Source organism: Crocuta crocuta, unplaced genomic scaffold, assembly GCF_008692635.1.
Source record: "Crocuta crocuta isolate KB4526 unplaced genomic scaffold, BGI_CrCroc_1.0 scaffold548, whole genome shotgun sequence".
NCBI classification, from domain to species: domain Eukaryota; kingdom Metazoa; phylum Chordata; class Mammalia; order Carnivora; family Hyaenidae; genus Crocuta; species Crocuta crocuta.
The window spans coordinates 2387077-2399540 of NW_027528725.1; the positions used below are offsets into that span (position 1 = coordinate 2387077).

A 12464-nucleotide genomic window follows, 5' to 3' on the forward strand; every position below is an offset into this window, starting at 1 on the left:
CTAATCTTCAACAAAGTAGGAAAGAATATCCAATGTAAAAACGTATATTCGACAAGTGGTGCTGAGAAAACTGGATAGCAACATGCAGAAGAATGGAACTGGACCACTTTCTTACACCAGCCACAAAAATAAATTCAAAATGGATGAAACATCTAAATGTGTGACAGGAAACCATCAAAATCTTGCAGGAGATGAGAGACAGCAACCTCTTTGACCTCAACCATAGCAACTTCTTATTAAACACATCACTAGAGGCAAGGAAAAAAGGAAAAAATGAAATACTGGGACTTCATCAAGATAAAAAGTTTCTGCACAGCAAAAGAAACAATCAACAAAACGAACTGACAACCAACAGAATGTGAGAAGATATTTGCAAATGACATATTTGATAAAGGGTTAGTATCTAAAATCTATTAAGAACTTACGAAACTCAACACCCAAAAACAAATGATTCAGTTAAAGAAATGGGCAGAAGACGTGAATACATATTTTTCCAAAGAAGACATTCAGATGGCTAACAGACACATGAAAAGATGTTCAACATCACTCATCATCAAGGAAATACAAATCAAAACCACAATGAGATACCACCTCACACCTATCAGAACGACTAAAATTAACAACACAAGAAGCAACAGGTGTTGGTGAGGTGGAGAAAGGGGAATCCCTTGCACTGTTGGTGAGAATACAAACTGGTACAGCCACTCTGCAAAATGATATCCTCAAAATGTTACAAATAGGACTAACCTATGATCCAGGATTAAACCACCAGGCATTTATTCAATGTATATAAAAAAAACAGATTCAAAAGGGTATCTGCACCCCAATGTTTATAGCAGCCTTATCAACAACAGCTAAACTATGGAGAGCCCCTATGTCCCATTGACAGATGAATGGATAAAGATGATGTGGTATATACATATAATGGAATATTACTCAGCCATCAAAAAGAATGAAAACTTTCCATTTGCAATGACATAGATGGAGCTAGAGTGTTAAGCAAAATAAGTCAGTCAGAAAAAGACAAATACCATATGATTTCCCTCATATGTGGAATTTAAGAAACAAAGCAGATGAATATATGGGAAGGGATAAAAAAGAGAGAGAGAGAGAAACAAACCATAAGACACTTAATACAGAGAACAACCAGTGTTGATGGGGGAGGGGGGATGTGCTAGATGGGTTATGGGTATTAAGGACCCATAATTAAGTGTTATGATGAGCACTGAGTGTTGTCTGTAAGTGATGAGTCAATGAATTCTACTCCTGAATCCAATATTGTACTGTATGTTAACTAAAATTTAAAAAGAAAAAAAATTACTTATAAGAAATGAATGAAAGAATGAATAAGTAATTAAATAAGAAATATCATATGATCTAGTAATTCCACTACTGGGTATTCACCCCCCAAAAATGAAAACACTAACTCAAAAAGATATATGCCCTCCTCTGTTTGTTGCAGCATCAAATACTGTAGCCAAGATATGGAACCACGCCAGTGTCCACTGATAGATGAATGGATAAAGATCTGGTGCAGAATGGAGAACGGATAAAGACGTGGTGCGTATATATACGATGGCATATTACTCAGCCATAAAAAAGAATAAGATCATGCCATCTGTGACAAAATGGACAGACTTAGAGGTGAAATAAGTCATACTAAGAAAGACAAACACCGTATGATTTCACTTATATGTGGTATCTAAAAAATGAATAAACAAAAAGCAGAAACAGACACAGAAATAGAGAAAACTAATGGCTGCCAGAGGGGAGGGCTGGGGGTGGATGGGCAAAATGGGAGAAGGAAAATAGGAGATACAGGCTTCCAATGACAGAATGAGTTCAGCACAAGTGTACAGCATAGAGAACACAGTCAAGGGTGCTGTAATAGTGTATGGTGACAGGTGGTAACTACATTTGTGAGTGTAGCATTAAGGAACAGACTTGTCAAATTACTATGTTGTATATCTGAAACTAATATAACTATGTGGCAGCCATATTAAAAACAAAAACAAAAACAGGTTTTTAAAGTCCCTCGGTGTTCTTATTGCTGACAAAGTCATTTATTCCCTGAAATAATTAATGTGAAAGAAGTGATTTTCAAGATTTGGTCCATATACTGTATCTGCATTAATCCAAACAGCTGCTTCTAAAACATGGAAGTTTTTTGAGACAATCTCCAGAGCAGCGCTGCTCAGAGCAGGTGTTGATTCACTGCAAGCACCGGAACGGACAGTGGCCGTCTTTTATGTTTTATAGCACTTTGACAGAGTAATTTCATGTCTGTGGAATCTAAGGTGTGTAACTTTTTATGTCTCTATTTCTCCATTTTACTTTTCTAGTAATTGAATTTTATTACTTTTTCAGAAGTTTCATTCATTCAGACAAACGGGAAAAACTGGTCTTTTATCAGTTTCAGAAATACTATTGTACTCTGTACAATCGGATATAGAATGGATAAGGTACTAAACTGTTTATACTTAAGCAATGTCTCAGGTGATTCTTATGAACACAAGTTTGCTCTAGCAAAGCCATTAGAAGTAGTTTTACTCCTGTATTATATACATTTCTAACAACCTTAGTTATCTGATATTATTTGACTACAGCAGAGCAAAAGCAGCAAATTACAAAAGCAAAAAATATCAACCTTTCACTCACTAATGATACCGGAAAAGGAAGCCAACAGCCTATCAATGCATGATCATAAAAATGAGATTCCAAAAAAAAGTACATACACCTCAATCTTCTGTAAAATTCAATTAGGTTAAATAAATGCTCTACTTCCTCACCCCAAACCCCACTCTTCAAACTGGATGATTCTATCTTTCTTTGTCTAAAGATCTGAGGAATCATTTCTTTAAATCAAATACAAATATATAATCAATACCTTGTCAAATGCACAAGCTTTTTCCTTACAGAAAAGACTTGCCTTTATTGGTAAATTTTTTAAAAATCTGGTTTATCTTCAAATCCTTGATTTGGAGATGTAAGAACTTTTACTACAAATGGCATTTACTGTTAGACAAAAATAGCCCCTTCATCTCACTAGGCCAGTTTATTAAAATTCTCATTTTATTAGTCTTATTTTAGATCAGAGGTCAGCAAACTTTTATTGAAAAGAGTGAGACAGTGAATACTTAAGGCTTTTAGATCACACAGTCTCTGCTGCAAGCACTCAACTCTGCTGTTACGTGAAAGCAGCCACAGGCATGGAAACGAGTAAGGGAATCTGTGTTCCAGGAAATGTTCGCTTATGGACAGTGAATTGGAATCTGTCAAAATTTTACATGCTACAAAATGTTATTTTCCTTTTTATGTTTTTCTCAACCATTTAAAATGTACAGATCATTCTTAGCCTGTGGACCATACAAAAATAGGCAGTAGGTCAGTCTGTCGACCTGTGTTAGGTACATGGGCCATTACCAAATGAAAGTAAAGTTTCCTTAATATTAAGAGCCAATATTTCTTCAGTGTTTACCATGTGCTAGGCACTGAGTACTTTGTAGATATGAATTCATGTAATCCTTACATTAACTTTAGAGATAGGCATTTTTATTAGCTCCAATTTACATAAAAGCAGAGATATAGAGCAATTTAGTCAACATTTTAAGACCATGGTCTTTTTTAAAAAAATTTATTTATTCTAAGAGAAAGGCAGAGAGAGAGAGAGGGAGAGGGAATCCAAGCAAGCTCCATGCTATCAGCGCAGAGCCCGACAAGGAGCTCAATCTAAGGAACTTTGAGATAATGACCTGAGCCGAAATTGAGTCTGGACACTTAACTGACTAAACCACCCAGGCACCCCAAAAGTTGTCTTAACCAGAATTTCAGACCAGGCAGTCTGGATCTCCAGTTCACACTCTTAGCCAATATGCCGCACTGCCTTATTTCCTCCGAGAGCATTCTGAATTGTATGCTAAAGCAAACTCTGAACCAATACACAATTTTATTTTCTATTCAAAGCAAGGAATCTCTTCTTGAAACAAATTACGTCACAGAAAACTAAGACTCACAAAATATCAAAGTTGACTACTGTTATGAATGAAAAAATGCTACTTTTTTTTAAAAGTACTTTTACAAATATTATTTTAGTATTACATAAAGTTCCTTTTTTCTTCTTGGCTCATTACCAAACAAATGATTCTTTTCACATAGCTAAAATCTAAGAAACAATTGCTAAGTAGATTGATCTATAACAACTGATCTGTGAAGATACTATTAATATTCCAAAATTCCTTCCTAAAGAACTACCAACTTTATAGAATACCAAATTCTGTTGACACAGAGTTTAGTAGTTCTTAGTAGAAACAGAAAAAAAGGTCTTAGTCTCTGAAATTAGTAATGATTTTTCTAGTATAGATAACCCACACTTCCTTACATCAATCACACCATTTTACATTAATAACTGTTCTATATTAAATAAATACAACATTCACATTAGAAATAATTTAAAACATTTCTCTAGAAAAGACGCCATTAAGAAGTTTATGAAATAAGCAGAAAAATAAATAAATCCTTACGTATGCTGCTGATGTAATTTTGCAATTTCTTTTTCAAAATCTTGAGGTTGATTAGGAATGAAAGAATAATCTGAGAGGTAGCCTGGCAAGTTTTCTGACTGACTGTAGTCTCCAACTTCAGCTATTATATGGGAGGAAAATATTCACAATTTAATAAACACATTTTGTAATTCTGATAGCTAAATAAGAAAGGTCATGAATTCATTATAGTTCTGCAAGTAAAGTACTTGTTTTTACTGCTGGCTACCATGTAAGCAAATTACAACAATACACTTAACTTTTCTAGGTCTCAAACAACTTCAGAAACACTTTCTTTTAGGAAACTAATTGCTAACTAACTGGATGTTTCATTACATTTTCTTTGCAATCACTTTTTTCTGTATAAAAACATATGTCTAAGAACTCACATATTACAGATAATGTACTACCAACACAGACCGTGCAATCACATGCTCTATGACCCAAAAGTGAGCTGATACTTACACTGAACAGCAAATGAAGCCAAAAGGGCAGCAGTGTTATAAGGACAGGGCAATCTAAGAAAGCAAAATAGAAAACACGTACCCCAGGGTTAAACACCGTAATTTCAGAAGGACTGTAATTTATATCATACTACTTACATATGAAGTTTCCATGTGACTTACTTTATAAATATTAAGTAGTGAACTTATCTGATGAAAAAAATTCATGCTATATGTAACCATTTTCAGTAATTTGTTTGCAATGATCATGAATTACTTAAATAATACAGAATTGAAAGTACATTTAAAGCCTGTTACTAAAAATGTAAAATAGCCCACCTTCCAGTAAGAATGTCTTGTTTAATTTGCAAAAAATACTGGTACCTTAAAAAAAAAGAGAGAGCGAGCATTTAGCATTTACTGGAATTAGAACTGTAGACTTACATTAACCAATAAAATTGAAATATTTAATATTTGCTTTTATAATCTACATATTAGCACATGTAAATATATTTTTAAATAAGCTTTCAGATTTCATGAATTTCAATCATTAAAATTCTTTGATAGACAAAATTCTGTACTTCAAATACCTTATTTCCATTAGCTTCTATTATAAAATTTCTCAACATCTTTAAGAGTTACATGACCAAATTAAAGAGATTAAAGAGAATACTCTAAGATTGGTGTCTGTAGAAATTAGAACTAGGAAGCATAGAAAACTTGAGTCAGAGACACCAGAGAGTTGACAGTAGCAGCGCACTAGGGATCAACTGGAGAAAATCATCCTTTCTGCTGAGAGGCAAAGGCACGCCTATAATCATCTTATCATTATGCTGCCCCCTGCTGGAAGCTGCTAATTGTAGAAAAATACCTTTTTATTTTGAGTTAAGAAAGCTCTCTTTGATCAGGAAAAAAAAAAGCAAGATCCCTTCTCTACTATTAGAATGATCAAGTAAGCATATTCCTTTAAAGCCAACAAAAATACAAGATTTCTATAAAAAAGAATACTGAGTTGCTTACAAGCTGGCATTGTCCTTCAGTCCCAGCTAATGGGGTAAGTCATTCCCTCACAGGTGTGTTAATGCTTGCAACCACAAACCTGTGCTGTATAACACTGGCAGAAGGCCAAATTTTGTGGTTTTAAGTGCTTAAACAGGAAAATTTAAGACTTTAATTTTTTTTAACGCTTACTCATTTTTGAGACAGAGAGACACAGAGCATGAGTGAGGAAGGGACAGAGAGAGAGGGAAACACAGAATCTGAAGCAGACTCCAGGCTCTGAGCTTTCAGTGCAGAGCCCAATGTGGGGTTCAAAATCACGGCCTGTGAGATCATGACCTGAGCCAAAGTCGGACGTTCAACCGACTAAGCCACTCAGGTGCCCCTTTAAGACTTCTTTCACCCCACTGAAAAAAGCATAAACACTCCAAGATTCAAAAATCATTAACAATTTTAGTTGTCTGGCTGATTTAAATTATTAGTTACATGACAATATTTAAATTTCTAAAGAATATAATTAAGGATTTCAGATAATCAGATATTCACTAAAATTTTTTTCTTAAAAAGTGGATACAAATATCCTGACTTCATATATTAATGAAGTATGTAAATTCCTTGTGAGAATTAATTCATAATACTGTAAATATTATCTACTTATTCAATCTAAGACAATAGATTTCTATCTAGTTTACCTGGTTTTGTAATTAAAAGTTAAAACTTCCTGGTGGGAAACAATCTCATAGTTAAGATTAAAAAGGCATGGATATCTTTGACAAAATACTGTAATCTTACGCAAATAATATTCATGCCTGTCAAATTTTATTTACATACCAACCAGTAAGGATTGATACAATGGAGACCAGAATTCAAGTTGTAAGCTAAACCAGACTGTGTTCTTCAGAAAATTACTTAAAATTTGGCTGAGCCTTAGTTTCTAGAATTGTAAAAAAGGAAGTAATATCACCTGTTTGGTGTATGTATCCCAGGGGTCCTAAATAAGGTGACAAAAGCCCAATTTTTACAATTAAGGCTTTTAAGATAGATTAATGATGCTTGAGGTAAATATAGAGATAACATGTTTAATCTCTAAAAATAATATAACTTTTCTAATCCAGACAATAACCAATACCATGAAGACTTATTATGTACTGAGTACATCTAGGCACTAAAAAGGTACCAAAGAACTGTTATTTGTACCATCATGACTGCTTGAGAAAATTCCAATTCTAAGGATACCAGCACCTGCTAATACTGAAGGACCCGCAGTCTGATGAAAGCTCTACAGACCCACTCTTTCCTACCACTAATCTAAAATGGAATCTCAAGGTAAGGAGATGTAGCAGATTTCCTGTTCTGTGGGTTTAAACTAGTCCTTAAAATTTAGCAACTGTGGCTGCAGGTGTCATCTTACTCATCATGACCACTGCACTGCAGCGGCCCAAGCAGTGACGTTTTAAAGGAGTATTTCTTGACCCTGGCTGCACATGAGAATCAGATGGGAAGCTTGCGATTGATGCCTATGCACAGGTCCATCTGAGATCGAATTGAATCAGAATATCTAGGAGGTTTGTCCAAGGCATCAGTATGTTTTAAAGCTCCCCTAAGTGATTCTAAGTTGTAGTCGGAGCAGAGATTCACTAATGTACACTATAGTAATATAATAAAAACTAGGTACTTAACTCATTTTTACCAAATAGCACCAGGTATAAGACACTAGGACATTCTATCATAAAGGATTTTTGAATGAATACATTATTTCTAGAGAAAACAAAGATAACCTTCTTGACAACAGACTGAGCACAAATTAATTTCTCGATTACTACCAAACTTGGCTTTACCTTCTTCTACTTCAGGAAGATATTTTGATTTCATTATCACTAAGATACATTTATTCCTTGATTACGTTTTCAACTCAGGCTTTATTTTTTCTTTTTTTTTTTTTTAAACTTTTTTTATTTATTATTTCTAGGAGAGAGAAAGAGTGAGCAGGGGAGGGTCAGAGAGAGAGGGAGTCACAGAATGAAACAGGATCCAGGCTCTGAGCCGGCAGTCAGCACAGAGCCCGACGCGGGGCTCGAACCCACGAACCGCGAGATCATGACCTAAGTGAAAGTCGGATGCTTAACCGACTAAGCCAACCAGGCGCCCCTCAACTCAGGCTTTAAAAGAATCAACACATTCAAGCTTCATTAAAAAATTCAAAGACATTCTTTTGAGTGAAGTAAATTATGGATTGGCTACAATTGACAGTATTTTAACTGCTATGCTAACAAACATTTCATAGTTAAACACATTAGAAATCTAACTTTAAATAATTAGTCTTTTAATTACAAATATTTCTTATACATTTAAAAAATTGATTACATAAAACATGTATTATAAAACACTTTGCTGCTTTATTTCAGGTTATATTTACCAGCAAATAGTAAAATGCACTTTAAAATGTTCTATGCTTCCTAATTTTCATTAATTCAGAGTACTTTCCTTGAAAGTTAATTCAAAATTAGAGAAAGTTTTACAATATTAAGAATTAAGATAAAAGATTTTGTTATTTTAATTATTTAACACACAACAAAACATGACTGATTAAGAACTACAATATTAAACTGAAGATTATTCATATAACACAATTTTGCATTTCAAGAGAAATTAGCTTGGAAATATTAGTTTCAAAGGTTAGGACAGCCTACCCCAGGGCCTACACTCCTAAATTCTGTTGTAAAGAACTTCCCATTTGGCCCTCAACGAACACACAGTAAAGGATTCTTAGGAGTGTCAATCTAATTTTCCTCACCTGGTCTGCTGAAAACCCTATTGTATGAACACCTGAGGATTGGCAGATATAGCTCAGTATCTTTAATTTATTCTTTGGTTTCTCCCCAGCACCACAGAATTCTAAACAGTGACCAATACATCACCGTCTCACAACCTATCCACAGGTAGCGTGAGGCCGACTGTTTGGCAGCTATCCTTTAGAGTAATTTTGAATACAATCCCTGACCTATATTCTTCTGAGATTTTTATGGAAGGTATTGTATGTTAATTTTTCATCTTTAAAAATAAACCTGATTACTTATTCTGTCTTACAAGCAGTATAAACAAAGTTATTATTCAGGTACAGATATCACACTGTAATTATTTCTACCTTAAACAGTTCACCTAACATTGATACACTAAAATGCTCACCTGGGTAATTCTTGTGTATACTTTGTCAAGTAGAAATGATAAGAAAATTAGTTTAAAACTTAAGATCAGACTTCAAATGGTGAATAAAGTGGGCACTTAAAGGCCTGAACATGTTAGTGCATTCTCTGCCAACATCCTTTATAAAAACGTACCTGCTGAACTGAAACTAATATAACACTGCATGTCAATTATACTTTTAAGGAAAATGATGGGGGGGGTCCCTATTGACCATTACTCCTGCACATAATGGTTATATATTTTCTAAATTCTATGTTCACCTCAACGGAAATAAAAAACTTATGCAGAATATGCTTTCATATGAAAAAAAAAAAAGCAGGCACAATTCTCACTGTGCACCATCACTTGGATACAATTGCAGTATCATCTAATTACCTCAATTAGTTACAGAAGTGCTTCTTAACTATTGTTTAAAAGAGGGAAAATCTAATTTTATATGGTTCAGGAGGCTGCCTGTGGTTGGATGGGGTGGCCCTGGGATTCCAATCTCCTAAAGCCTTCCCAGCTGCACAACAGGGCAGGAAACGATTATCATGAAAGCTCTATATCCTAGTCTGTGTGACGGCTGGGAGGCTCAGAAGTACACTATGATGATCTATTTTTGCCTAAACAGCTTCAAAATTTCGTAATAGTTCTGACAATATTTTCAGGAAAAATATGCTCCATAAACCTACCTTGTGTATTCTTCTTGTAACTTGTTAGGGTCACTTACAAAAAATTTGACTCTAAAGTTCAAACTGTAAGGAGATCCTCCTAGAAGTAATAAAAGCAATTCTAATTAATTAGATTATATTAATCCTTTATCTTTATAAAATATACTTGCAAAACATCAAGTAAATATGTATGCTCACTCTTTAGCTGCTTCCTTATAGGTTTGTTTGGATCCAGCCACCTCTGAAAAATAAATAAATAAGACTGATTTCTTTTTCCCTTGAGGAACGAATATATCAATTGTTGCAAATCTGTAACATCTGAAGATCGCTCCTAGAATCTGCATTTTTAAAAAGGTCTAGGAAAAAGTACTCAATTTATAGATATTCGTATCAAGTATAACAAAATTAATACTAGAAATACTGAATGTATTTGTGGTAGCTCTAAAGTTTTTATTTGAAATTAATCAGTGTCCAATAACCTCTATTCCAAAACTAAAAATGTTTAATTATAGAATTGTGAAGTGATTTCTGTTAATTTAACTATATTATGTAACCGTGCGGCAAGTTTTCTAAATTCTTGGTACCTTTCATAAAAATACAGTTGGCCTTATCATCTAATTCAAACAAAATCTAACTACACACCATGAAAATATACTCTTAAAAAATTTTTCTAACTTCTACCCTATTCTTTAAAAAATAAAACTATCTCCCCTCTCTCCCCTCCCCCAAAATAAACCTCCACATTAATTTTGTAAGAGACAATGTTTAGTTTGGTGAAGGATTGATTTTTGGGTGTGAGAATTTTAAATAGCCTCAACACTTCCCAATGCCAGTTAAGTTCTACTTCAGGAAAACTATAACTGAATTCAGAAAATATTTCAACCGCCAACATGTTTCATTTAAAAAAATTAAAGACCCCACAATGAGTAATAGATGTGGCAGTACTTTCAAAGCACTACACAAATATCAGCTTACATCATTATGTATAAACCATACTCCCCCACCCAGACTTGATTCCATGCAGAACACATAGAAATTTTAGTAACAAATAGCTGACATTAATTCGTAAATCTTCCCTTTCCATGATCCACAACATCCAACACATCACATCCAGCTGATCCTACCTTCCACCTATACCCAGAATTAACAGTTCTTCTCCATCCATTCTGCCACCATCCTATATCTGGGATAACTCTGGCCATAGCCTCTTAATTGCTGCCTCTGCTTCTTTTTTAACCAAGTTCTTCATTCTCCATCCGGAAGCAAGTGTAGGCTTTTGAAACATGTCCCTTCTTTCTTTAATAGCTCTTGATATTTTCTCACGCAAGGTTCTAAGTCCTCACTAGGGCTTGCACAATCACTTCTCACCTCAGTCTACTAAGCTCCAGCCATAACGGCCTCCTGTTTCTCACAGATGGGGTCTTCGATTAGAAGCTCCCTTATGCACACTGTGTTTTTCCTAACTTTCCCATGGCTGACTCTTTCCATTACCTGTTAAGTCTCCGCTTAAACACTATCTCCTCAGAAAGGCCTTCACTGATCACTCTATCAAAAGTATGTCATGAAGTGGTGCCTGGGTGGCTCAGTAGGTTGAGCATTCATTCAACTCTTTTGATTTTGGCTCAGGTCATGATCCCAAGGTCATGGGATTGAGCCCCACATTGGGGTCCATGGTAAGCATGGAGCCTGCTTAAGATTCTCTCTACATCGTCTCCTCTCCCCTGCTTGTACTCTCTTTCATATATATATATATATATATATACACACACACACATAAACTATGTCACAAATTTATGCCTTATTTTCTGTAAATAGGCAAGGGATGTTAATTTTCTTCACAACATTTTAATTGTAATATTTGTTTTGCTCTTTTATTGCCTAGCTCCTTCATTAGATTATGAACTTCATGAGGTAAGGGATAAAATCTGATTCATTCAAAGCTGAAGAGTCAACACCTAGGCACAGGGCCTGGCATATAGTATGTATCGTAAAAGTATACTGAAGGACTGAATAAACCTGCTGAATGGCTCAACAGCTGACTGTGTGTGTGTGTGTGTGTGTGTGTGTGTGTGTGTATGTGTTGCTTCTGCACCAAAAATCAGCTGTTTTTCACCCCTAGATGACACATTTGCTTCCCCTGCAGATCTACCCATTTATCCATCTTCCAATCCATCTCTCTTCTGATGATTTCATTCTTCATGTTTTTTTAGAAAAAGTGGTAACTTACATTCATTTTAATGCTTGTCTAAAGACAAAATTTGGGCTCAGGTAATCTATTCAAAGCCTGCCTTCTACAGTCAGTTCTCCTTTAAAATATTCTAAAATAGTATCAGAGAAACAAACACATTTACATACACAAATAGATATATTAAACTGACAAAGCTGAGGAGTACAATAATAAGTACTGGGAAATTTTTTTTGAATTGGAGAGAGAGAGAGAGTGTGTGCATGCACAAGTGAGTGGGTGAAAGGGCTAAAGCCAGCTCCACACTCAGCATGGAGCCCGGTGTGGGGCTCAATCCCACAGCCCTGGGATCATGACCTGAGCCAAAATCAAGAGTCAGACACTAACCAACTGAGCTACGTGGGCCGCCCTAAGTACTGGGACATTTAATAGAAGTCACCAA

General features: G+C 35.0%; 1 protein-coding gene across 3 annotated transcripts in view; it reads right to left on the reverse strand.

The window, feature by feature from the left end:
• The window catches only part of PTPN4 (protein tyrosine phosphatase non-receptor type 4), a 177737-nt gene that overhangs the window by 109661 nt on the left and 55612 nt on the right, over window positions 1–12464 (reverse strand). Inside the window, exons 3-7 of one of the 3 annotated variants that reach the window (XM_077755303.1) lie at window positions 10036–10078; window positions 9859–9934; window positions 5321–5365; window positions 5004–5056; window positions 4521–4641 (exon numbers count right to left, since the gene is read on the reverse strand). In XM_077755303.1, the coding sequence (XP_077611429.1) occupies window positions 4521–4641; window positions 5004–5056; window positions 5321–5365; window positions 9859–9934; window positions 10036–10078 (338 nt within the window). Of the gene's footprint in view, window positions 1–4520; window positions 4642–5003; window positions 5057–5320; window positions 5366–9858; window positions 9938–10035; window positions 10079–12464 lie in introns of all 3 variants that reach the window. The other 2 variants (XM_077755302.1, XM_077755304.1) reach the window with 2 other exon arrangements.